The sequence below is a fragment of the Chlorocebus sabaeus genome, chromosome 14 (assembly GCF_047675955.1).
Source record: "Chlorocebus sabaeus isolate Y175 chromosome 14, mChlSab1.0.hap1, whole genome shotgun sequence".
Taxonomy (NCBI): Eukaryota; Metazoa; Chordata; class Mammalia; order Primates; family Cercopithecidae; genus Chlorocebus; species Chlorocebus sabaeus.
The window spans coordinates 36947021-36974218 of NC_132917.1; the positions used below are offsets into that span (position 1 = coordinate 36947021).

Below are 27198 nucleotides of genomic sequence, written 5' to 3' on the forward strand. Positions count from 1 at the left end.
TTTCATTTTTTGGTTTTTAGAAGCTGTGTGTTAATACTGGAAACATAGACTTAGAGAATTATTAGCAACACAGATTTACAAGGGAGATTATTAAATTAGCAACACAGATTTACAATGGAGATTAAAGAATACTTGCCATATGTCTTGAATTTACGGCTTAACTGTATCAGAAGTTCATTGGCGGAGTGATGAACTGTTGCTTTTTATTGCTGCTTCTGCTTAACAGGAGTAGCATTCTATCCACACTACATGGCTATGTCATGGAGGCTTTGAATGTGGCCCAACACAAATTTGTAAGCTTTCTTAAAACATGAGATTTTGTTTGGCAATTTTTTTTTTCAAGCTCATTAGCTATCATTAGTGTTGGTGTATTTTATGTTTGGTGCAAGACAGTTCTTCCAATGTGGCTAGATTAGACACCCCTGCACTAAAATAAAGGAAGACGGAGGACTTGCTTTTCAGATGCTGCCCAGCCTTGGGTCACTCCTAGTTGTTCTTATTCTATATTCCTGTATTTGTTTTCTTTTTTCAAAGACTTGGTTGGGAGAATTTTTAAAAGATGAAAACGTCCATAGTTTGCTCCTCTCAGAGATGTTAAAGTTTTTATAATTAAGGGGCTAGAGTCAGGCAATGCCTTATATCTTAACACCTAGAAAGTTGGATATTAGGTTTTTAACTTTTTAAAGCCTTTGGTAGTATAACAGTTGGATATTTTGGTGGTAGTTCCTGAAAAAGTTATAGTTACAGTTACTCCAAACTTTACAAGAAATGAGACCTTCAGATAATCACCTCAAATTTAGTATAAAATTATAAAATGAGCTTTTTTTTTTTATTTTTGGCAGGTTAAAAAAAAAATCAGTGTTTTTAAATATAGCATTAGTTCCATTTACAAATACTGTTTCCAAAATAGTTCTTTTACCAAGGTCTAGTAAAATAACACAACCAGATAAAACTTTTCTTTGGATACTTCTACTAGAAATAGGCTCAGGTTTTCACATGGAAAAGTATGGTGATAGGAAATACATTTTATTATCAAGCTTCCAGTATATTTACAAAAAGTTGGATGTAACCAAAAAAATATAAAAATGTACTGAACAGTCACTATAGACTACTTTGTACATTATCAAATGTTTCTAGCAATTACTTCTTACACAAACACGACCTAAGGACAGAACGTTATGCAGGTTATACAGTATCCGGAGTAATTTTATTCACCTCCAGATTCTCTGACGGTGCCTGTACAAAATTTTCAGAAAATTTCTTAGGCATTTAACAACAAATACGAAGAGTGCAATTAATTTCATGGCTTGTAAAGTTTCATTATGTAAGTATAGCAAACATCATTCCAGTTAATTTTCACCTTACGTAGTAAAACCACAGTAGAGTGACTGCCTAGCGACTCAGAATTATTCCATTTTGTGTGTGTTGATATAAACAGACTGGTGAAACTGGGAAGTCATCCTCTAATCACAGGGAAAATAACATTTCTAAAAATTTTTTTTTTTTGAAAATTAATTTGGTTTAATCTTTGAAGCTTCTATAGGACAAATGACCAAGAGGGAAATGTGTCCTGGAGGTATTTATGGGTAGAGAATGTAGCATAATGGTTGGGAGGGCTAAGGGTAAGATTAGAGCCATACTACTGGTCTCAAATACATATACTAACTTTGAAATTTGGCAGTAGGTTAATCTCCCCTTGCCTCAGTTTTCTTTAAGATGGAGCTCATAATGACTTAACACTATGGCAGTTGTGAGGGTAAACTAAAATATAAAATAACTTAGAACACAGGAGCACTGCATACTGTTTGCTACGATTCTGTCAAGGGTATTTTTAGTCTAGATAGGAAACTAGCTTCAGGGATCTCGAAAGGCTGCTTCTCAGTCTGTTCATATACAAGAACACTTTTTTTTGCTACCTCAAATTCGGTGGGCAATGATAGTTAACACTTTCCTAGTTTTCAGTTTATTTGACTACATTCATATGTATCTGATCTTCACGACAACACTGTGACAAAGGTAGAGGCAAGAATGATAATATTCATTTCACAGACTGAGGAACTGCAGACAGACCTGCCATGTGCCCAGGCCAACATAACTAACAAGTAGTGGATCCAAGACTTGAGAAAGAGTTTTGCTCTTACTCTTGTTAGAGTGGAGAAGGAAAATAATAATAATAAAAAAAAGGTTTACAATGATTATTGAGAAGCCACTGTTTCTTAGAAGTAGATGGTCCCACATCTTAAACTCTCTTTGGGGAAGACATTTAAAAATAGTTTTTAAATACCTGGCTGCTGGAGCTGAAATGTAAAAAGAAGTCTTCATTCTTTAATTTGCTGCGTTGATAATATAGCCCCAGCCTTATAAACTGTTTCATGCTCCACTCCTATCCATCCCCCCAAACTGCTTAAAATAATTGATTTTAAAACAGATATCTGCAAAGCCCAGTAAGTTGGGGGAAGGAGAAAAAAGGATACCGTTTGCTATACAGTAACTGTAGTATTAACTGACCCTGCTAAAAAGCAGAAATTACTGGCTGAACCCTAGGTAAAGATAAATTGTGTAGAGCTGAGATCTGCACCTGCTGAATGCTGGAATCCAGTACTTGCATCCGGATGGTGTCAGAATACATATTTAGCAGCACAGTGGAGCTATGAAAAGACGTACAACTCAGCACTTAGACCAGCAGTACTCTTCCTTTTGTAACATCATTAGTCCCTAATTATCTTAGAAGCTGTTGCAACATACAGAAGGTGACAATCCTTATGTTGTACAGAACATATTCAGAGTAGCAGAGCAACTCCAAAAAGGTTAGGAATCACTACTTTGGAGTCTTGATTGACCTAAAAAAGAAAGGTGAAACAGCCTAGTACTCTTTTTCTAAGCATCTAAGAAAAACCCTTCAATGCCTCTATGGTTGGTTAAACCAATGTTAAAAGTCCTTATAGTAACATCACATAATGGTAGCCTCACAGTTCTCCCTTAAATACAAGCCTGTTGAGTAACCAATTTTGTAAGTCTTGTATAAATTAGCCAAGCTATATAGTAACTGGATGCTAGCTTGACTTGTTTTTGCTTAAAACAAAACATATACATATATATATATATAAAAAAAACAGGAAAGGAAAGACAAATTAAGTGGTCCTATTGTATTAAAGTGAAGGATTAAGAAAAAATGCAAAACCAGTTATTGCTTAGGCTAAAAAAGTTTATAAAAAGCTTCACCTTGATTCAATTATGACTTCTTATTATTCAGTTTCCTGCCTGTACCTACTCATTATGAACTACAGTACTGGTGTCACTGATTCCTTATCATATTTCCTCATATCTTTGCATCCCTGCAGATGACAACCTACAAAGAACAAGTTACATAGCAAAATCTCAGTCCATAAAATGAAATCCTTCCTTATTTAGGTTAGTTCAACGATTAAGGATCTTCTTCCATATCATCTGGATTAGGAGCCATAATGAAGTGCTTTGGGTATACAAGGTTATGTGTGTATGCATGTATTTCCCAGCGAGCGTCATCACTTTCATGTGTAATGTAACGTTCTCCAATGCGAGTTTCAAATTCTCTAAGGTCAAGCCAGGTCTGATAGTCCTAGGAGAAAATGAAATTGTAATGATGAAACATAAAAGAAACAAGACACTGTCAACCTGGTTTTTTTGTTTTGTTTTGGTTTAGTGCCCTAGTCAAATAATTGACAGGCCCTACTCATAAGTATCTACTATATACTAAGTTCTACTTGTGATATTTTAAATGAGCAATTTAAAGAAATTTTTCAAAAACAGTCTCCAATGAATGAAAGTAACTAATTTCTGAAGTTTAAAAAAAATTGCTTCAGGCTTCTTAGGTGGCTAATAATAATCACTAAAACATTTTGTTCTATACAACACGAGGCCTAAACCTTACTCCTCAAAGTAGGGGGAAGTGCTTGGATGCTTATTAGGATAATTTAGTAACTGGTAGACTAGATTACATTTGTTTTAAAGCTAATTCTACTTCTCACTCCCTTTAAAATAGTTCTAAAGCTTCCCTCCTTACTCTGAAGTTTGGAGGGTATCTTTTGATAAATCTATAAAGTAACTTTGGGAGCATTAAGCCAAATATTTTAAATGGCATTTAAAAAAAATCAATGCAAAAATAAACCCTTCAGTGGACATTTAAAATAAATTTGATAAATTAATATGTCATGCTAATCTTACAAAAAGGTGAAATGAACACATAGGTCTATGAAAGGCTAAGTCATTGCTTTCAGTTCATGGGAGTTTAATTGCCTGTCATTACCGATTTGAATGCTGTACGGTTTCCACAGATTCAGCCATAGTACAAATTAATCACTTAAGAGCACTTGTATTATTCTACTGATCTTAGAGTGGTTTCACTAGGTGGGACACATCAGAGTGAACTACTCAAATGAGGATTGCCAAAGAGAGATTACATTTTTTTTACCTGTAGCCAGGGATGACTAAGAGATTTGTCAACACTGTAACGTTTTCTCATCTTCACTTGAAGCAGATTGTTTATCAGATCAATTGCTAAGGGAAAAGACAAAACAAGATACATGAATTTGGGTGCATAGAGCACCCCAAACTTGTGACTGCCTAGAAGGGAGTTCAACCCATAGAAATACACGGTTGAGGAATTTTTGCTTCTCAAGGACATGGACTTTTAGCTAACATGTAAAATAAATCATACGTATTTACTGATTTAAGTGTATCTGTCAAATTTTCATTGCTTTTATAAGGCAGTAGAGAGTACAGGTTAAAAGTATACACTCTGGAACCTGACTGCCTGGGCTGAAGTCTGGTTCTGCCACCTACTAGCGGTGTGATACTGGGTCAGTTACTAAATTGTGCTGTGCCTCAGTTTCCTCATGAAGTTGCTGACATATGTTAAGGGCTTAGAACAGTGCTTAGCCCCTAAGTGCTAAGTATTAACTATTATTATTTGAAGATGAATGAAACAGACTCTCTGATCCTCCCCACCCTGCTCCAATGCTGCTCTCTAGTCCCTGACTTGGTCTGGAAAAGCACTGCCTTGCCTCTGTGTATGGTCATTGAGGTGGTAACCACCAAAGGTTCACACTTTTAACAAATAGGTTTCAGGGTGTTTTAGTGTACATGGTGAGTTCTTGGCATATATATTTTATTCACTTATTTGGAGAATGGATCAACTGCAAAACCAAGGCAACCAATAACTATATACTAACTACAGTCCTATATAATGGTACATTTGAAATATTGGTAACAAAAGGCTAGACCCAGATAAGAACCAAATGGAAAGACCTGTACCATTCTAGTTCTATTTCTTGTCTCTATACTACCAAACTAGCAAAGATTTTCCCTAAGTACTTTATGAATGTCTCTGTGTTCCAAATACTTCAGACTTTATGCATCGTTCCTTAAGATGTGGCCCACCATGTGCACCAGAATCATTTGGAGTTATTTAAAATGCACATTCCTGAGTCATCATTCCAACTAAAGAATCTCAATCTATGGGGTTTCTCTTCTAATAACTCATCAAGTGATTCTGATAGAAGAGTTCTACAGAACACACTGCCTCAGGAGGTCTGAGATAACATTGGTTAACATCAAAAAACTCTTCTTATGAGCTTCTTCAATTAGCTTTATTACCAAGCAAACCTGCTACTGTCTTCACATGTTGTTCCTTAAACTCTTCCCAGTTTAATGGAATATTAGTTAATACTATGATTAGGCCTAGTACTTTTGGAAAAACAAAAAAGATCTACCCATTACATGGGTTGGCTAAATCCAGACGGGGGTATTCCCCAGCATTGGTTCTATTAACTTCTATGGGGCAGTTAGATAATGTTTTAAGTAGTGCACTTGTCCTTCTTGTCAGTATCAGTAGACTGAAGAGGGCCAGCCAAGTTATTCTTGATGGGTACAGAATCAGGAGTTGCAAATTCAAAAGCCCTCACTAGGCAGGAAAAAGATGTATGCAGCTTCCCAGCAGAGGTCCATAGGAGAGAGGAAAACAAACTGCAGTGTGTCTGGTGAATATAAAGTTCATTCTAGGTATAAGGTACCGGAGCTAGGTATTCATTCAAGGAGCTCACAGTCTTGTTCTGAAGATTAGGAAAGTCGATTATGAAAAGAATGAATACTTAAGAAAAAAATGGGGCTGGGTGCAGTGGCTCATGCCTGTAATTCCAGCAGTCTGGGAGGTCAAGTTGCGAAGATCAATTGAGTTCAAGAGTTTGTGAACTCAACACAGTGGGACCCCATCTCTACCAAAAATTTAAAAATGAGCCAGGCATGGTGGCTCATGGTGCATACCCATCATCCCACCTAGTCAGGAGGCTGAGGTGGGAGGATCACTTGAGCCCAATAAGTCGAGGCTGCAGTGAGCTGTGTTTGTGCACACTTCAGCCTGCGTGACAGAGGGAGACTCTGTCTCAATAAAAGTAAAAAATAATAATAAAAAAGCCCAAATTTTTTTAGCCTAAGTAAATTTTACAGTTTAGAGGAGGAGAAGTCAGGTAACTTTACAGATGAGCCACAAATTAAGGAGTCCTCAAATTTTAATAGGAAGGGTTGTAGACAAGGGGAAAAAAAGTCCTAAGCGAATTGCAGAAAACAGTTCAGAAGAGTAAACAACTAGGTTTGTGTAGAGTGTAGTGGGAGATGAGGCTAGAAGGTAAGCATATCACAGATAACTATGCCTGTGAGGTGGTTAAAGAGAAGTGTTTGGGAAAGTAATGTTTCCTGAAGATGGATTTGGCAATAGTGACTGGGAAGGACCAGAAGGGTTTAACAGGTAAGACAGTTAAAAAGCTATTTTAGTGGTTTGAGAATGAGGCCATTGGGGCCTATGTCAGTGCTATGCCTGGGAACTATACAGAAGACACAGGTAAAAGTGTAAAAAGAAGAGTGCTTGAAAAACTGGCAACTAGTTGAATTTGGAAGATGAATGGGAGATTTATTAAAAAGACAAGTTGCAACAGACAGACTGATTTGGGATCAGAAGGATTTTTAAACTTAAAACACATAGCCAAAACTTAGTATTTTTTTTACCTTCACCAGAAATTTCTCTCCATGGATTTGGTGGGTACATAAATGCAGCATTTTGGATTTGGTCATTTATATCTTCATCCTCATTAAAAGGAAATGTGCCACTGAGGCTCACATAGATGATAACTCCCACTGACCACATATCTAGGGAACGGTTGTAACCTTTGCTCCGGAGAACTTCAGGGGCTAAGTATGCTGGAGTTCCTACCACAGATCTCCTGAATGACTTTTCACCAATGATGCGTGCAAATCCAAAGTCACACAGCTTCACCTGGAAATTGAAGGATAATTTTGTATTATAGTGTTATATATGTAACTACCTGTCCCTAAATGACACTGTATCATTTCAACATACTTACCAGCTCTGATTATATTAAACAATCACAGATAGGGAAATTGTAAAATATCCTTTTCTGAAAAGGCAGACACATTTATAGCCCTGTGATCCTGACTGGCATAGTATGAAGAGCTTTCCTAGTGCATATTTCAAAATTCTAGCTTCCAGAATACCAAATACCAGACTGGTGTTATGTGTGTTCCTATTTCTTATGAAACGGGAGTGTGCTGCTTTCTATCATTTGTTTTGTGAGATCACTCTTCCATCATCTGTGAGTAGGAATTGTTTCATTTCTGAATCCTTAGTGGCCTTACAGTGCCTGGACACATAAAGGTACTCAATGTTTGTTGAATGAAAAATAAGTTACAGTATTAGCCAGGTGTGGTGGCTCACGCCTCTAATCCCAGCACTTTGGGAGGTCGAGGCGGGGGGATCACGAGGTCAGGAGATTGAGACCATCCTGGCTAACACAGTGAAATCTCATCTCTACTAAAAATATAAAAAAATTAGCCAGGCGTGGTGGCGGGCACCTGTAGTCCCAGCCACTTGGGAGGCAGAGGCAGGAGAATGGCATGAACCCAGGAGACAGAGCTTAGAGTGAGCCGAGATTATGCCACTGCACTCCAGCCTGGGTAACAGAGCGAGACTGTGTCTCAAAAAAAGGAAAAAAAAAAAAGTTACATTATTTAAAAAATCCCTTGTTTTGCTTGATCCTAGAATCTCTTTTCTAAGGATGTTATAAATTGGCAAGTAAATAAAACTGAGGTGTATTAAAGGTAACTTTTCCTGTGGACACCAGTGGAGACTGCCCCAGTGAGTAACAGCAACACTTTTCTATGACTGTGGAACAAATTATTTCTAGTTAGATGTTTAGATTTGAAAAATGTTATATGTAAAGGCAGCCAGTCACTACCATGTTTTCTCAAAAGAGAGTTCTAGAAGTTGATGAGCTTGGCAGAACTCAGAACACAGAACACTTACCTTGCTGCCCAGATTTTTCTAGAGGCTTAGATCTGGGGGATTAATGACCACATTCATGCTGAACAAGCAAATGCCAGGTACTTTCTGGAGGAAATGCTCTGACTTAAAAAATGTCTTCAGCAAAAGCATTAATATAAATTGAGAGGAAGGAGATTTAAGCTCTAGAAAACAGTGGTACAAACAGTGCCTAGAAAACGAAGTGAAGTTATCAAATGCTGCTATTTCTGGGGTGTGAACTCTGACACGTTTTTATGAATGATATTTGCTCAATGTCATTACTGAATCTGGCTGCTTCTCAATTTCAGTGTCTCTGAAGAGTATGAGTACTGAGCTTGAAGAAATACAAACTATTTTGTTGTTGTTAAATGCCAGATTTTAGCTCACATCTTGATAAGGTAAAGATGACTTGGAAGTCTGGCAACTGATTAAAGAAGTGGAGCCATGGCTAACACTTGAGCATAAAGAGTCCCTTTGCTTCTCACTGGAACACTGTTGATCACTAAAGTAGAGGTCAGAAAGTGGGAGTTTTAATGTTACCTCTAAGAGTGTGCATCTTTTGTCTATAATACTATTTTGAAGATCAAATGAGATAATATATGGAAGCAGTTTATTTAAAACATTGCACCAACTATTAGGGACCCTTTTGACCTCACAATGATAGGGAATCACTTTTAACCACATAAACATAAAAGAATATGATTACTACTTTAAAAGCTGAATGATTTTTAGTATATCTTTTTATTTGAAAAGACAATTTGAGTTATATTTACCAAGTGAAAACAGCTATCTGTTGTCCTTAAGTCTTGCCATTTGTCTAAATGTACATGTTTCAAATGTATATAAACAATAGTTTGGCACCAGATATTTGAGCTGATGAGAGGAATCATCCTTGCCAATTATGGAAAATGGTTGCAGGGTACCACCACCACCATTTATTTCTCAGGACGGTTGTTTCAGAATTTGGGTTATGATCCATTTCATAGGTCATGAAATAAATTTAGTGGATCAAGATGAACACTTGAAAAAAAAAAAAAAAAAAACTCAACTGAATTAAGAAAAAAAAGAGAGTGCTACATGTAGCCAGGACCCAGAAGCATGATGCCGTCGTGTGTGTGTGGTGATGAGAAATGTTATTCTTACATAGGTTTTGATGAAAATGTTTGAAATACAATACTCTAAATAGGAAAAGGAGTTGGCTGCCTGCCTCAACCAATATCTATCTCCCATTTCCAGTAACACCCCATTTGTTTTATTTATGAGGAATTCATCCTAAGTACCAAGCACCAACCAAGGTTGATATTTGCTCACTTCCTTCCCAGCCCCCAGGGAGAGGTGAATTGCTGAATCTATGTGCAGGTATTCTTTTAGATGTGGTGAAATCTACAAAGTCTTGAATATAAACAGTGTAACTAATAACATCTGAATTCATTTAGTTATTAATCCTCACTGGCAGTTACAGGCTAGAAACTATTTCTGTAAGATGGTATGCATTTTTAACCAACAGTACTTAGTACACTGCCTTTTATTATGTGGGTACTTTGAAAATGTTGCCAGAATCATTTAAAAGGTTCTGGAGAATATCTCACCTGAGGAAATGGCTCTGCTGATGCAAGCAGCACATTTTCTGGCTTTAAATCACAGTGCACAATATTCTTAAAATGCAGATTCCTCAAAGCAACAAGTATCTGTTATGAAAAAAGATTTTCTTTTCAATGTCTGGAAAATCACAAGTAAACCTCAATATGACTCCCTGAATGATTTAATTTGAAAACTCCACCATAGTTCATCAAGACTTAGCTAAAAGGGTGTTATTCTGCTCCTCAAGGTTAACAATTCCCTCAAGGTTAACAATTCCCACAATCACCCAACATGTAAAAGCACTGCTATTTAATTATTTTAGTGTTTAGCTGGGTGCAGTGGCTCATGCCTGTAATCCTACCACTTTGGCAGTCCAAGGCAGGTGGATCACTTGAGGTCAGGAGTTCGAGACGAGCCTGGCCAACATGGTAAAACCCCATCTCTACTAAAAATACAAAAATTAGCCAGGTGTGGTGGCGTGCATCTGCAATCCTAGATACCTGGGAGGCTGAAGCACGAGAATCACTTGAATCCAGGAGGCAGAGGTTACAGTGACACAGACTGCACCACTATACTCCAGCCCAGGCGACAGAGTAAGACTCTTGTCCAAAAAAAAAAAAAAATTAGTTTTTAATCGCTAGTTAAAAAAAAAAAAGGAGTTAAAATACCTGTGTGACCATGAATTTAGTAATTCGTTCTGGAAGCCGACTTTTCTCACTGGATAGAATCATTTCCAACATATCTCCATGCAGCTTTTCCATTACTACAAAGACTCGTTCTGGGGTTTCAAACATACATTCCAGATTTACAATCCCAGGATGGTGCAAATTCTGAAGAGAGGTTGCAAGATGTTTATATGACCAACTTAAGGAGAGAAACAGTTTTACTAAGTAAATAATCTAGATGTGCTATGACTGTCTGAAATAAATGGCACAGAAAGAAAAAAGCCTAGAGAAGTAAACAAAGCAAACAAAATAAAAATTACAATCAATGAAAAGGATCTTAGGTTTTGATTCTCCAAGTTGTGTACTGGAGAGTAGCCACACTGAGGGGATAGAATCTTCTCCTAACTTGATTATATAATCACTCTTGTCCATTACTACTACTTTTCCTTCCTTCTCACTTGAAAAATCTGACACTGCTCTAATTTCATGCTTTCCCTGAAAAGGCACCAACTGCCTGTAAATTTTTAGTCAATTACGCAGAAACCTTTGGCCTTTGGGGGCTGTATTTGTGACAGTATTTGCTTAAGAGTTTTATTTCTAAGGTAGTTATTTAAGTCTTGATTCTCATTATAATGATAATTCCCTCTTTTTAGGCTCAACATCTCTACCCACATTATCACGTTTCTTGATCATAACTAGGTTACAAGGGTTGGAGATACATAAAGATGAATGCCATACTATTTATGCTTTTAAAAAAGCAATTTATCTTGTGTTCTACTGCAGAAAATCCTTCATCAAAAGTTCAGGAAGTCAGCCTTGCTCAAACACCTTCAATGGCTCTTTATTTCTGGACATAAATCTAAATTCCTTTGTCTACATTTTGAGATCTTCAATAACCTGGTTTCAGTCTTCCAATTTAATCTTAAATATGTTCTACTGAATGAACCAAGTACTTAAACAATTTTTATTCCTTTTTAATAAAAATACAGGCTGAGTGTGGTGGCTCACACCTGTAATCCCAGCACTTGGGGAAGCCGAGGCAGGTGGATCGTTTGAGGTCAGGTGTTCGAGACCAGCCTGGCAAACATGGTGAAACCCGTCTCTATGGAAAATACAAAACTTAACCAAGTGTGGTGGCAGGTACCTGTAATCCCAGCTACTCGGGAGGCTGAGGCAGGAGAATCACTTGAACCTGGGAGGTGGAGGCTGCAGTTAGCCGAGATCACGCCATAGCACTCCAGCCTGGGAGACAGAGTGAGACTTTGTCTCAAAAAAAAAAAGAAAAGAAAAGAAAAAAAAAAAAGGCTGGGCACGGTGGCTCACGCCTGTAATCCCAACACTTTGGGAGGCCAAGGCAGGCAGATCACCTGAGGTCAGGAGTTCAAGACGAGGCTGACCAACATGGAGAAACCTAGTCTCTACTAAAAATGCAAAATTAGCCGAGTGTGGTGGTGCATGCCAGTAATCCCAGCTACTCAGGAGGCTGAGGCAGGAGAATCGCTTGCACCTGGGAGGCGGAGGTCACAGTGAGCCGAGATCGCGCCATTGCACTCCAGCCTGGGCAACAAGAGCGAAACTCCATCTCAAAAACAAACAAACCAAAAAAAAAAAGCAAAAAAATAACCAGACGGTCCCCAACTTACAATTTTTCAACTTTACAGTGGTACAAAAGTGGTAGGCATTCATTCAGTATAAACCATATTCTGAATACCAAAAAAAAATTCCGTTTTTTTTTGAGTATTCAGAAATTACATAAGATATTCAACACATTAGTGTAAAATAGGCTTTGTGTTAGATGATTTTGCCCAACTGTGGGCTAATGTAAGTGACTGTGCTTAAGGTAGGCTATGCGGGGCTAAGCTGTGTTCAGTAGGTATTTTTATCTACTTATTTTCAAACTTAAGATGGGTTTAAGGAAATATGACCCTGTCGTAAAATGAGGAGCATCTGTACATTTTTCTTTAGCTTTTTTCCTTAATATGGCTAGCTGATTATGCTAGGGGGACTAACATGTTTTTGGTCTACGTAAGGCTGAGTTCCATGTCTAAGATGTTTTTTGAAGCCTTAATTTTAGCCCACATTTTCTCTCTTTGGGACTACCGCAGTAGTTTCCACTGTATTGTATATATGCAGTACTTATTCCACTGTATTGTAATAATGTGTATATTTTACTCCACTGTTTAATGAACTCCCTGAGGCACAGATTGTTTTAGTTATTTTAGCTGAATATCTGCATCATGGTAGGTGTTTTCAAAAATGTTTAGAAAGTGAAAGAATAACAAATGCAAAATAGGTTTGCTAATCATTATAAACCAATTTTATGAGATCATTTTCCAAGTAGCAAAATACAAAATGACAACATTTTATAGTAAATGAAACTTAAATACCCCATAGTGGTGGGGTGTGACAATGGCAGTAAGCAGTGTAAGATTCAGAATATTATAACTTTTATCAACAGAGGTAGAAATGTGACTGTTTTGCTATTCCATAGTTGTCTGGCTCTATGTTTTTTTCCTCTCTCTCCTTTAAAAACACGTGGACACAAAAAAATAGAAGTATGCTATAACATTTTTCTCTCCCTTAACAACTTCCTCTATTGGTTTAAATTTTCTGTTTCCTCTGGAGTATGTTTTAGTGAGTTATACTTTCACTGAGAATTACCCATTTTCTCCGAGTTTCCAAATTTATCTGATAGAGATGAGCAAAGTATCATAAGATTCCTTTCCCCCCACCGTATTTGTGGTTATCTCCCTAAGATCATATTGTATTTTCTTCTTTGCTTAGGCTGGCCATTTTATTTTTACATACCTCCTCCCTTCCCCCGTACAGCGAACCAGCTTTTGGCTTATTTCTTTTCTGTATTTATTAATTTTCATTTTTGATCTGTCAATCCTTTCTGCTTTCTTTAGGTTTATTTTATTGTTCATTCTTCAACTCCTTGAGTTGGATTCTTAATTATTTTCATTCTTTCTTGCTTAACATTTGAGGTTATAAAGCTTTTTCTGAAAGACAGTACAAAGGTGCTGATATATATATATATGGTATGTTCATGGTTTTCTAAATATTCTGAAATTTTGATTTCGCTCTTTGATTCAAAAATTAATAAAGTTTTCATGAAGAAGCTTGTTTTGTGATTTTGTAATTTCTGCTTTAATGCATTAAGATCAAAGGATACTGTTTATACTACTGCTTTTTTGAATTAATGAGGCATTCTTTGTTTTTAGGGTACAGAGTTCAGTATAATCTGCTTAGATCTACCTTACTCTGTTTAGACCTTGTACATTCTTAATTATTTCTGTCTACTCCATTTCTCATGGACGACTGATGTGTTTGTCTGTTTCTCCTTGTTTTTAGTTTTTCTTTATAAATGTTTATGGTGTTATTTGGTGTAGTATGATTTTCACTCTTCCACTGTTAAAGTGGTCTTTCATTTCATTTAATGTGTTTTCCCTTGAGTTAAATCTTATGAGATCATGACCCTCAAATGGGTTTTTGTTTGGAGAAGGGACCTCTGGAGGACATCAGGGTTGTAGATTTCAGAAAGAATCAGCAAAAACAGTTCTGTGTTCTCTCTTCCTGAAGAGGCATGCACCTCTGCTTCAGAACTTCACTGTTGTTGGAAATATACATTATTTTATAGTTCTGAATTCTCATCTATTTTTGTTAAAGTATGCTCACTTCTGTCAATCATTTTTCTTACAGCTTTGGGGTTACTTCCAAGATGAGAACGGGAAGATGCTGAATTTACACCACAATGTTCAAACCAGAAATTTCCCTCTAGGTTTTTGATAACGTCTTCCAATTACATAGGTACCTACGAGAACACCACACCTTTTCTCCCACTACTGTACTACCCTCTTCAGGCAATATAGCAAAAGAAACATTTTACACACCATATAATCTAGGAAACAAAAGGAACCTCCCTTCCCCAATATTTTTCCTGCTTTGCAACATCCTCCCTAAATGTGGCCAGGTTGACAGTTTATGTAGGCATGGCTCTTTTTCTGTATATTAACTGTATATAGACATACATAATGTACACATTACTTTAAAAAGTTAAAGGGAGTCATTCCAAACTTTCTTTTCATCTAACAATGTGTTGTAATTTCCCACATAAAACATTTATTCATTAAATATTAAATAAGACTTTGCCATGTACCCAGTACTATGTAGGTATTCTGGATTCATTATTAAATAAAAATTAACAAAGATCCCTCTTCTCATGGAGCTTATAAACTGTAGCAAGGTTAGACAGACAATGGGAAATAAAATAATAAATCACCTGGTATGAAGGTGATAAGTGCCATGGAGAAAAGAAAAAGAGTTAAGGTAGGGGAGTAAGGTGGGAGGGTGGGTTTAATGCTGAATAGAATGTAGAGGCTTCATTGAGGAAATGGTATTTGGGCAAAATCCTGAAGGAGACAAGGGAGTATGTCATGCAGATATTTGAGGGAGAAAGCATTCCAGGCAGAGGAAACAGCTAATGCAAAGCCTCTTGAGACAGAAGCATGTCTGGCATGTTTGAGAAATAGCAAGAAAGTCAACACAGCTATTTTTTTTGGGGAAAAAAAAAGACTCAATTTGTTGTGTATATTGTCTGCAGTGGAATCTTTTTCAAGTGATTTTGATTCAGTTTCATAAAGAATAATCACAGGTATCTAAAAGTGGGATGTGCTAATTTCTATTAAACAGAATTACAAAGCCTGTCACCAAGAGCTCAAAAGAGGTTGGATGCTCCTGGATAAACTGTAAGGTCACTTCTAAATCAATGATCCTGTGATTTATCCTCCTTGCCACTGGAAAGGCCAAAGCTGTAGTCTTAATAATAATATGCTCAATATTCATCCCATCTTTTCTCTAAATATGTGGGCATGGGAAAGAAAAGCTATGGATACCTCTAGGGATGCAGGTAAAGGTATCAGCACAGGATGAACTACAGGAGTTCAGACAGCCTTTCAGGTTTGTGTGATGAAGAACTACAGATAAGAATGACATGGGGCAAAGATGGAAAAGGAAAGATGATACAGTTGGATGGGGAAGAGGAGAGCCAAAAGGCAGTGTGAGTGCATGTAACAATGTAGTAGGTTACTTCCAACCCATGTGAAAAAGATTAGCTGTGATGCTCACATAACTAAATCTTTTGAAACTAATTTCAGTAAATGAGGTATGAATTTTTCAAGTTTTCTTTTAAGTGTATTTCCTACATGAATTCAGATTGTACTAATAGAATATTCTAGAATATCAATATTCTATATGAATATTCATATACAGTTAGCTAAAGTTCACCTTTATACTACACACACACACACACACACACACAGTGGGTCAGTCCAATGATGTAAAGTCGAAAGTACAGGTGGTTTGCAGACAGACTTAGATTCAAACTCTGAACCTGCCTTCCTGCTGGGTGATGTTGAGAAAAAGTACTTAAGTATAAATGCTGACACAAGGAAAGCCAAATACAAAAGTATAGATATCTTACATAAACAATTTGAAGAGAATCTGCAACAAAGATAATCTTGTATTAAAGTTAGTATGAAAATAGCATAGAGACATCCTCCAATCTATTCCCAGTTTGGGCAATTTTGATGAAAATAACCAAAATTATACAAATAATGAAGTTTTTCACACTGTGCATTACCTGGTTATTCCTAAATTTAGTTATTATGATCCATAGCTGATAACAGAGGAAAAAAACTTCAGTGCTTATTCAGAGCTGTTTGTGATCAAGAAGAAATCATTCCATAGGAATATATCCTTAACTTTTATTGTTTTGCATACTAGTTGGACAATGAGGGTTCCAAAATTAGATACGTAAAAAATACCTGACAACATATTCATACTCTTCATATTCAACAGAGTATGAATGCTATTAATATTCTATTTAAAGGTAGCTTTATAGGAGGAGACAGCCTTGATGTGACCACAGGTATCAACTTGACCACCAGCTTTTTGATTATCATGCCTCTGAAAAAGTGAGGCAAATGTTACTACTAGCAACAAGTAACATAATAAATATAAAATGAATCATTTAAGTTTCTTACCTTCTTCAAGGAAACTTAAGTTCAGAAGGAGGTTGTGTCTTCTTGAATTTCACCCAAAGCAAATGGGGCTCTGACAGCATTAACCATGTTTTTTTTTTTTTTTTTTTGAGACAGAGTTTCCCTCTTGTTGCCCAGGCTGGAGTGCAATGGCGGGATCTCAGCTCACTGCAACCTTTGCCTCCCAGGTACAAGTGATTCTCCTGTCTCAGCCTCCCAAGTAGCTCGGATTACAGGCATGTGCCACCACACCCGGCTTTTTTTTTTTTTTTTTTTTTTTTTTTTTTTTGAGATGGAGTTTCGCTGTTGTTCCCCAGGCTGCAGTGCAATGGCACAATCTCGGCTTATTGCAACCTCCGCCTCCCAGGATCAAGCGATTCTCCTGCCTCAGCCTCCTGAATAGCTGGGATTATGGGCATGCACCACCGCGCCCGGCCTAAGTTTTTGTATTTAGTAGACATGGGGGTCTCCCCATGTTAGGCTGGTCTCGAACTCCTGACCTCAGGTGATCCACCAGCCTTGGCTTCCCAAAGTACTGGGATTACAGGAGTGCGCCACCTCACCTGGCCAGCATGAACTATTATACGACCATGATTTCTTTAATAATATGCAAAAGCTATATAACTAAGACATTTGTGTATTATAAATTATTTATATGATATTCAGAAAATGATCCAAGGATCAAGCTAAATTTTATTCTTCTAGATGACCCCCCTGCCCAAGGGGTAAAAATGCTAGATGAAAAACACATAGGAATTTATGGAATTGAAATCATTGCCAATATATCTTTAAAATATGCCCCAGTCGACTAAGCCATTACAAAATAGAGTTTTAAATTAATGAAATAAATGCTGTTAAAAGGTACATAATTTTAAAGCAATCTTTATTTGCACAGTAATTGCTATGACAATCAAGCATGTCACCCGTGAAAACTGAATGAGTATTACAGTAACCTCCTAACAACATGTGGTGAAGTATCCTAAGTATTTTGAGCTCCTGGAATGAATTAAGAATGAAATTTTACTTTTTTTAAAAAGATTTTACTCACAAAAATGTGTTCTAAAACTACTACCATAAAGCAAGATATTGGCAGTCCCTATAATGCCTATATTACCATAATCTAATTTTGCCTTCTTAAAAAAACAAGAGAAGCAGTTAAATCAGATTCTTACCAGCCTCTTTAATAAACCACTTTTTAATTTAATTTTATTTTTTACCTGTAAAATAGCCACTTCATTACGGAGTTGACTTTCTTGTTTTGTGGGGAATCTCATCTTATCAATTACTTTAATAGCCACATCCCTCCCAGTCTTTCTATGTTTTCCTATTAAGAAAAAAAGAATAGGAAAGAATGAAGCAAACTGACAGCTTTATTAGGGAGTTGTCCACAGACTGAAATTTATATGTATTTACTCTTGAATTTTCTTTTTGGCTCATTTTTGTTATTTCTCCACACTCCTTCACTCACCTTTAATTTAGGAAAAAATTGTTTTCCCCTCCATACATAACATTTGCCACTAATAAAGTCAGCTGCATTATCTAAACAGGAAAAAATCTGAATGAACTTGTTGCTGAAAAGTAATCTACCTTGTTAAATAAATGATAGTTAATTACCCTGACCTAGTCCTTCAGAGACTCTGTCAAGATGGAAATACTGTATGAATGAATCAATTTTATTCTAGATTCAGTGAAGTCAGCACAGAGTGATTTAACTATGTACCCACAAACTCTGGGTGTCTCTATATTCTAGAATCTAGATATAAAAAATTTGTATTTGTCTCTATGTTCTAGAATCTAGATATTTAAAAAAGATAAATTATTATAATAAACAGTCATTCCCTCATTTATTAATTCAAATTAACTAGTTATAACTATTATATATGAGGTATGCCTTTAGATGCTACAGATTAAGCAGTGAAAATGACAGGTATATTTTTGGTGTTTGTTCTTCGAATATGTATGTGACTTGCTCTTCTCTACATAGCTATTTATTTTAGATTAACTCATTTGTCTCAATGGCACAATCGTAAGTCTACTTGAAAAGACTGAACAAATGTGTGCAATTTTGGTAAGAAGCCAAAGGTACCTCAGACAGTTCTTTGTTCCTTTGATGAGGGGAAGTCCTCCAGAGATGTAACTACTCTTAAAACTGACAAATCTGAAGTTGCAAACCATAGATACTGTATATGCATGCAGAGTCAACACATTTTCTGGGCAACTGTTTTATGTCACAACACTAGGTGCTAGGAATACAAAGAAAATCCAGACATCTCACAGCCAACCCTCCAATAAAGTTCAGTGGAAAGACAATAATATAAACCCAAAGGGTAATAGATATTGTGATAGAAGTATGTATGTTAGGTAGCAGGAGTACTAAAGCAGAACAATGTTTTTATTTGATGGAGAGATAGGTATGGGGACAAGAAATTTCCACAGAGGAAACCCTTTAGTTGAGCCCTGAAGTATGAAAAAATGTTCACTAGACAGACAAAGGAGTGGAGAAGGAGCAGAGAGGCAAAGGGTATGGAGGCATGTAAACAGGACTGAAAAATAGAAAGCAAAGAGGAAGTTGCAATTAGAACTGAGGCTAGAGAAGCAGGGAGATTCACAGCAGCCTTGAAATCCTCTGCTAAGGAAACTGGCTATGAATCTGTAGATGACTGTGAACCACTTAAGGGTTCTATGTGAGGTAATACTAATATCAGATGTGAATTTTCTGAAAGATTCACTCCAAGAGTTGTATGAAAAGGTAAGAATGGAGGCAGAACAGCCAACTAAGAAACTACTGTACCAAGTCTTAACAAGGGGTAACAAGGGTTTAACATTTCTTCTGTATCTTAGTACCTTTACATATATTAAGTTTAATTAATATTTAAGCCCTATGAGCTACAGGTCAGGTTTTATTAGCTCCATTAAACAGATGAAGATGCTAACGCACAGTGAGGTTAAATGACTTAATCAATATCCTAAATCGCAGAGTTGGATTTCAGGTTCAGGTTTTCAGACTTGATAGAACAATCATGCCAACAGCAGACAAATGGTGCCATTTGTGTTGGAATACTAGTAGGAAATATACTTCAATGAATAAGCCCACTCAGCCCAACATAAACTTCAAACCATCTCCCCGTTGCCTCCGACAAACATCTGTATGTGTGAGCTACAAGAAGAGAAAAAATACTATAAAATTTTCTGATTCTGTTACTTTTTAAAGTTTGCAATGAAATTAAGGAATGAATACTCAAATTACAGTGAGAAGGATTTAGCTGAAAGATACAAGTCAACCTTTGAAAAAAAGGCCACTGGACAAAACTGTGAGATGACAAAACAGCTGGCAGATGTTTCACATTTTCCAGTTTTTAATGTGTACAATATGCAAATGGCTGTAGTTGCTTACCTCCATAAACGATGCCAAACTGGCCTGAACCAAGCACCTCATCTGCAAAGATCTGGTAAACAGTACTGATATCCTGGTAGGATAAAGTAAGCAGTTAGTATTATTTATTTCTATAATACGATGTCAACATCTCTGACTTTCTTCATTCAAATACTTAAATACATTTTGGTTTATGTTTAGAAGCAACTAATTGCCATAAAGTGCAAACTATTTTATGAAAACATAGGCTTTCTATGTTCTATAAGAGGTTAAGCCCAAATTTTATGTGCAAGTATAATGTATTGTGTAAGACTTTCAGGAAAAAAATGCTTTGAATTTTAAAACTCTTGTATTTAGGCCTGGCGTGGTGGCTCATGCCTACAATCCCAGCACTGTAGGAGGCTGAGGCAGGCGGATCACCTGAGGTGGTGAGTTCGAGACCAGCCTGACCAACAAGGAGAAACCCCGTCTCTACTAAAAATACAAGATTAGCTAGGTGAGGTGGCGCATGCCTGTAATCCTAGCTACTTGGGAGGCTGAGGCAGGAGAATCGCGGGAACCCAGGAGGCAGAGGTTGAGGTGAGCCAAGATCGTGACATTGCACTCCAGCCTGGGCAACAGGAGCGAAACTCTACTCAAGAAGAAAAAAATCTTGTATTTATTAAGTAGTGATCTCTATAAGTAAATTCACCTAAAAAAATTAGAAATGAAATTTCTAATTTAGGTAAATTTACCTAAAAAAATTAGAAATTTTACCTATTTTACCTTTAAAGAGATTTGCTCTTTGGTTTTTGAAAGAAAAACTCAAAAGTTCATATTACTGGGATTAGCCTGACTTTGAGACTGAATAAAAGAATACATATGAGAGAAAGTCTGTAACTCAAATCCATTCCTCTATCCTTCCTCACTGCTCTTTGCCCTTCCCTTTTTTTTTTCTTTTTTCTAGTATTTGTTGCTGTGAGAACTAACAGAACTAATATACTAATTTGGGATGTTTAGTGTCAAAATTGCATTACAGGTGTGACTGATGAAAAGAAAGTGGAACTTCACTTAGCAGACCCACACTCACAAAGACAAAGGCTCAGCCCTGCAACAAAAGCCAGTGAATATGCATGTGTATGTGTTAAGCTGTAATTAAAATTTTAAGGTTTGTAAGAACCATTTTTATGAGCCTCCCAACTTTAATCAACTTTTTGTTTAACCAAATTTTGGTTCTAATCAGATCAGGAGGCATCCAATGTATATATAATAACTGCTAGGAAAGTGTGCATGTATGTATGTGTATATACAATTGTTAAACAAAAGCCAATTCTGAATCCCTTTCCCCCTATGACATGGATGGATATATCCTCAGTTCCCATGGGATTATTCAAAATTTGAGCTCTCATGTTTTTTGATATTCCTCCATCTCTCCCCAAGAATATGGTATCTATTCTACCTCCCAACAGGACAAGAGACTCACAGATTATATCTCTGAAATTCTCTATCTCCAATAACATTACTAGAGTCCAATCGTCATTGCAATCTTAGAAATCTTAAACAACATTTATATGTTAAAGAACTGTAACAGCTAAGTGCCCCAAGTAGAAAAGAGAGATTTTAATCTGAGAAATTATATGTAACAAACAATTGACTTCCTTTTCTAGCCTGTTTTCCCTCTAGTCCAGGGGTTAGCAAACTCTGGCTTGTAGGCAAAATTCGGCCTGCTGCTTCTTTTTGTATGGACCCTGATCTAAAAATGGTCTTTAAATGACTGGACAAATCAAAATAATATTCTGTGACATGTAAATATTAAATGAAATTCAATTTCAGGGTCTATAAATAAAGTTTTATTGGAACATAGTCATGCCCATTCACTTATGTATTGCCTACAGTTGCTTTCTTGCCACAACCGCATAGTTGCGTAGTTGTATATGGTCTACAACAGGGGACCCCAAGCCCTAGGCCACAGACTAGTAACTGTTTGTGGTCTGTTAGGAACTGGGCTACACAGCAGAAGGTGAGCAGCAGGCAAGCAAGCTTTACTGCCCGAGCTCCGCCTCCTGCCATATCAGCAGAGGCATTAGATTCTCAGAGGACCGCAAACCCCACAGTGAACTGTGCATGCGAGGGATCTCGGTTGTGCGTTCCTTATGAGAATCTGATGATCGACATGGTTCATTCCGAAACCATCTCCCAACCTCGACCTCCATGGAAAAACTCTTCCACAAAACCAGTCCCTGGTGCCAAAAAGATCAGGGACTGCTGGTCTACAAAGCCTAAGATATTTACTAAAAAGTTTATGGAAAAAGTTGCTGACCTGTTGTAAAACCCTAAACATACCTATATACACCAGCCAAACTTAATTTATTCATCATTCCTTAAGAGTCCATTTCCTGCTTCCCTGTTTGTTCATCCTAGTGCTCCCTGTACTTGCATGAAAGGTTGTTCCCCAACCCTCATCCCTTCAGCACTTCTGTCAGTAATCCATTCCATCCTTTCAGGTATAGCTCAAATTGCACTTCCTTTAGGAAGCTTCCCCTGCTGACCCCACAAGAAGTAATGTTTGCCTTCTCTTTGAACCGGTCTTATCATTTTGTAATATTCTAATGTAACTTTTTCTAGTGAAAAAGTTAGCTTTATTTTTAATTTTAAAAATCTGCCTTAGTTTCCTCTATAAAGCAGAACTCCTTAGGGAAGTTATCAACCGTAAAGTCTAGCCTAGTACTTTGGGCGATGAACCAATTTCTCTAATAAAGATTTTCACCTTTTATTTTCCTTATTTTCATCACCCAGTTTACACGTTAGCTATAACGGTTACTTACCACATTCTCCTGAATCTGACAATTAGATACAGAGATACTTGTAGACAAATCTTCTGTAAAATATAAAAAAGATAGTTGAGAAAAGGACAAAATTTAGTATATGAAAATAATATTAATCTTTACTGACATGTGAATGCTCATGGTATATCAAACTTTAAAAAGTTTAACACACAGTTAATACAATTATGTACATTAAAAAAACCTACACATACAACCCATCAATAGGAAACTAGATGATACATCCATACAAAAGAATACTATCTCAACATTTAATTGATGATGTAGGGCTATAAATACTGAATCAGAAAGTCAGAAAGCTAGTCATGATTATTACTGAGTTAAAAAGGGAAGTTGTTGGGCCGGGCGCGGTGGCTCACGCCTGTAATCCCAGCACTTTGGGAGACCGAGACGGGCGGATCACGAGGTCAGGAGATCGAGACCATCCTGGCTAACATAGGGAAACCCCGTCTCTACTAAAAAAAAATACAAAAAATTAGCCAGGCGAGGTGGCGGCGCCTGTAGTCCCAGCTGCTCCAGAGGCTGAGGCAGGAGAATGGCGTGAACCCGGGAGGCGGGGCTTGCAGTGAGCTGAGATCGCGCCACTGCACTCCAGCCTGGACGACAGACTGAGACTCCGTCTCAAAAAAAAAAAAAAAAAAAGGGAAGTTGCACTGTAATCCCAGTGCATTAGGAGGCTGAGGCAGGGGAATCACTTGAGCCCAGGAGTTTGAGACCACCTGGGCTACATGATACCCTATCTCTACAAAAAATTTTAAAATTAGCCAGGCACAGTGGTGTGCACCTGTAGTCCCAGCTACTTCGGATCCTTTCAGCCCTGGAGTTTGAGGTTGCACTGCACTCTCACCTGTGCAACATAGCAAGACCCTGTCTCTTGGTGGGGACAGGGGGAAGCACTGAGTCCAGGGAACTGCAGGGTAGCAGTGCTTAAATTAAAAACAAAAGTCTATGATTACTGCTGGTGAGTGGAAGAGGTGGGGTTGGGGAACAAAGAGTTTTTATACACTTCTAAATTGCTTGCATTTTAATAATTTTATAATGTTGCTTTTTTTTGTATTTTAATACATTTATTACCTGAAATAAATCACTTCATTTATCTTTTAAAAAGTGTGTAAGTGCCTGTATTATTTTCTGAGGAAACAGTCCTAGTTTTAATTAGAATGACATAGAGTTCTGTCTAAAAACCTCCAAAACTTAAGAACCACTGTGAAATATCCATCTACCTACACCCATTCCAACCCAAAATCAGTACTGAACACCAAACATGTACACAGTCATGATCCTCATCACACCTGTCTCAACTAAATAATGTTATCCCTCCCTCACTCCCATTCAGCTCTGCCTACTGTATTCCTACCTGAGGATCAAATCAGGTTCTTCTATGAAGTCTTGTTTACTCTTCCTGTCTGTATCTGAGTTTTTAAAGTAATGTATTCCTCACTTTTGCACTGTACTGCTTTATGCTACCATCTAATACCTTTATATATCCCATCTCTCCCTAAAGAGCTTTTATGATTTCTGTATTTATTTTGTATTTTAGTTCAGGGCCTAGCACAACAGTTGTACAAAATAATATAGTTAAACTAAAATAAACTACATTTGGAAAGTTGTTGATACGTATTTCAATTTGAGTATATTTCTCAAATGAATGAGTTATGTGTCCCCGTAAGCAACACAATGTTAATGAAGGAGAAGTGGCATTATAATGACCTTTCGATTGTTAACTGTTTACTTTTGAACCTTTATCCAATTTAGGTTTAATTATATAAATTTTGTTGGTGCAAAACATGTTTCAATGATTTTTAAATATTTCTATATGCTTTAATACAGCATTTCTGACTTCACAGATTTCATGAGTGTGATGTGAACCGTAATACTTTATTGCTTGTTTATATCCCACTATAAAGCAAAATATTAATACCAGTAGTAGGCATAATCCAATGAGACTTTACGAATGCCAAGCACTGTTCTGTATCTTACAGGTTCTCTTTCATTTAATACTGACAACCCTATGAAGTACTTACTACTACAGTGAGGTAAAGTACTTGCCTGATCATATAACAGATGGTATAGCCAGGATTTTCATGTAAGAAAACTGACTCTGGAGCCTAGCACTGGGCATTGTATGTACGTATATATACTATAACCAATACAGTTTTATAAAAGAATTAACCGGCCGGGTGTGGTGGCTCACACTTGTAATCCCAGCACTTTGGGAGGCCGAGGTGGGTGGATCACAAGGTCAGGAGATTGAGACCATCCTGGCTAACACGGTGAAACCCCGTCTCTACTAAAAATACAAAAAATTAGCCAGGCGTGGTGGTGGGCGCCTGTAGTCCCAGCTACTCGGGAGGCTGAGGCAGGAGAATGGCATGAACCCGGGAGGCGGAGCTTGCAGTGAGCTGAGATCGGGCCACTGCACTCCAGCCTGGGCGACAAAGCGAGACTCCGTCTCAAAAAAAAAAAAAAAAAAAAAAAAAAAAAAAAAAAAAAAAAAAAAAAGGAATTAACTAATGGTATTGGTTACTAAAGACAAAGCTTAGGATGAACATTAAAAGGAACAAAGGAACACAACCATACCCACAAAATGCTTAAGAACTAAAGAGGAGAAAAAGCCATCAAGAGGTTTATTGCTTACTGTGATCTTTCCCTTGCCCTGGAGAAGTGCAAACACTTGCTTGAGGAGTAACAGGCATGAGGGCTTGGCGAATTGCTTTTTCCCAGCTTTGTGCTACATCAAGTCCAACTCCCGTGGCAGCAAGAACAGGATTATGAGAACTGTCCCCATTGTTCTCACCAACGAAGTATACCATAGTATCAGTAATGATTTCAAAACAGTGTGGATTGCTGCCTTGTGAAATGTTTGTGAAATCTCGTGGTGAAGATATGCGGAGAATTTCTGAAAGTGGAATTTCCTGAAGTAAAAAATTAAGCATTGAAAAATAAGAATACATCTTTGTTTTTACTTTTAAATACACTAAAGAACCAGAGATAGGCATTTCAATGAATGCCATTCAGACAGACACAAGTATGCAACATGTAACACACAGTCGAGTCTTATGACATGGCCTGTCTTGAATGAGCTGCAATGTCCAGCAATGCCAGAGGCAGAGCATGGACTATGATAACTAAGCCAGTAGCAGATCATTAGGATGCAAGCAAGGAGAAGATTTAGGAGAGTAATCTGCCACTATTTCCAACACTTCTAACTTCCAACCGTCATTAATTCAACTTCACAACTACTTATCTAGTGGCTATAGTCTACAAGATATAGAAGTAAGAAGTAAGAAAGAAGCAGAAAGTAAGTAAGCAGCAGAAATAATGGCAGAAAAAGCAGAATCTTGGTCAGTTGTTTAAGCCACTCCATTCTGGTTCTGTCCACCAGGGTAAACTGTAGCAATCATTATGTTTTCAGTCCACTTCCTAAGGCAAAAAACCTTATTAAAAAAACAAACAAACAAAAAAACACCTGCCCAAAGCAAGCCATTAGTTCCCATTCTCTCTTACTGACCTAACTGCTTGGTTATAATCTGGCTTGCTATCAGTTCATGATGTGGCAAAATGTGGAGTAAGACAAGCAAGGAAGACTGTAAAAAGGAGATTAAGAGCCAAAACAAGCAATTGGGAACTGGAACCCAAGGTAAGGGTGGAAGGTGGGAGAAATACTAAATACCTCACTGACCTCTTCTGGACAGGCAATGATGATGGGACTTTCTAAGCAGTCTAATCTAAATCATAGTATCCAGAAGGAAAGCAGCAGCAACCTGACAGGCAAGCCAGAAATAAATAAATACACAACAACAACAAACAGTCTGGTAGGAGAGCTGCTGTGGGGGAGTGAAATTTGGTATGGGAAATAGTTGCTTCAACAAGGAACCTAACAGTGACTTCCATAAATCATACTAGCTAGAGTCACTATATATATTCAAATATAACAGTTAATGAATATTATCTGGAAAAAACACTATTTTAACGCTTATATTTTTTTAAATGTAAAATCCTTACCTTATAATACTTTGAACCAGATTCATTCTGAAATAATGTTAGACATTTGCTGTCAAGTCTCCAATAATGCCTCTTTCTCTATAAAATAAAGATTGGAAAACTGTGAGGTTCAAAAATGATTCCTCCAAAGTGCTTTTCCCTAACTTTTCCCTTCATTTACAGTCATAAATTTGTATTTTTGAGTAAGATTCATGAGGTTCAAAATTCTCAAGATATAAAAAGGATGTATGGTGAAAAGCAGCACTCCCACCATCACTCATCCTCACTCCTCACCCTTACTGCAGGCAAAACATGTTATCAGGTTTCTGGGAATCCTTTTAGAGAATTTTATATATGCACACATGAATACATATATATTACA

The 27198-nt window shown here is 37.2% G+C and overlaps 1 protein-coding gene across 2 annotated transcripts in view; it reads right to left on the reverse strand.

Moving 5' to 3' along the window:
* Positions 1-1005: 1005 nt before the first annotated feature.
* The window catches only part of PRKD3 (protein kinase D3), a 76486-nt gene continuing 50293 nt past the window's right edge, over positions 1006-27198 (reverse strand). For both annotated transcript variants that reach the window (XM_007970935.3, XM_073022924.1), the window contains exons 9-18: positions 26838-26915; positions 25471-25747; positions 22815-22867; positions 20032-20104; positions 17855-17961; positions 10600-10761; positions 9940-10038; positions 7039-7306; positions 4451-4536; positions 1006-3598 (exon numbers count right to left, since the gene is read on the reverse strand). In XM_007970935.3, the coding sequence (XP_007969126.1) occupies positions 3425-3598; positions 4451-4536; positions 7039-7306; positions 9940-10038; positions 10600-10761; positions 17855-17961; positions 20032-20104; positions 22815-22867; positions 25471-25747; positions 26838-26915 (1377 nt within the window). In that variant the 3' untranslated portion in view covers positions 1006-3424. The remainder of the gene's footprint in view (positions 3599-4450; positions 4537-7038; positions 7307-9939; positions 10039-10599; positions 10762-17854; positions 17962-20031; positions 20105-22814; positions 22868-25470; positions 25748-26837; positions 26916-27198) is intronic.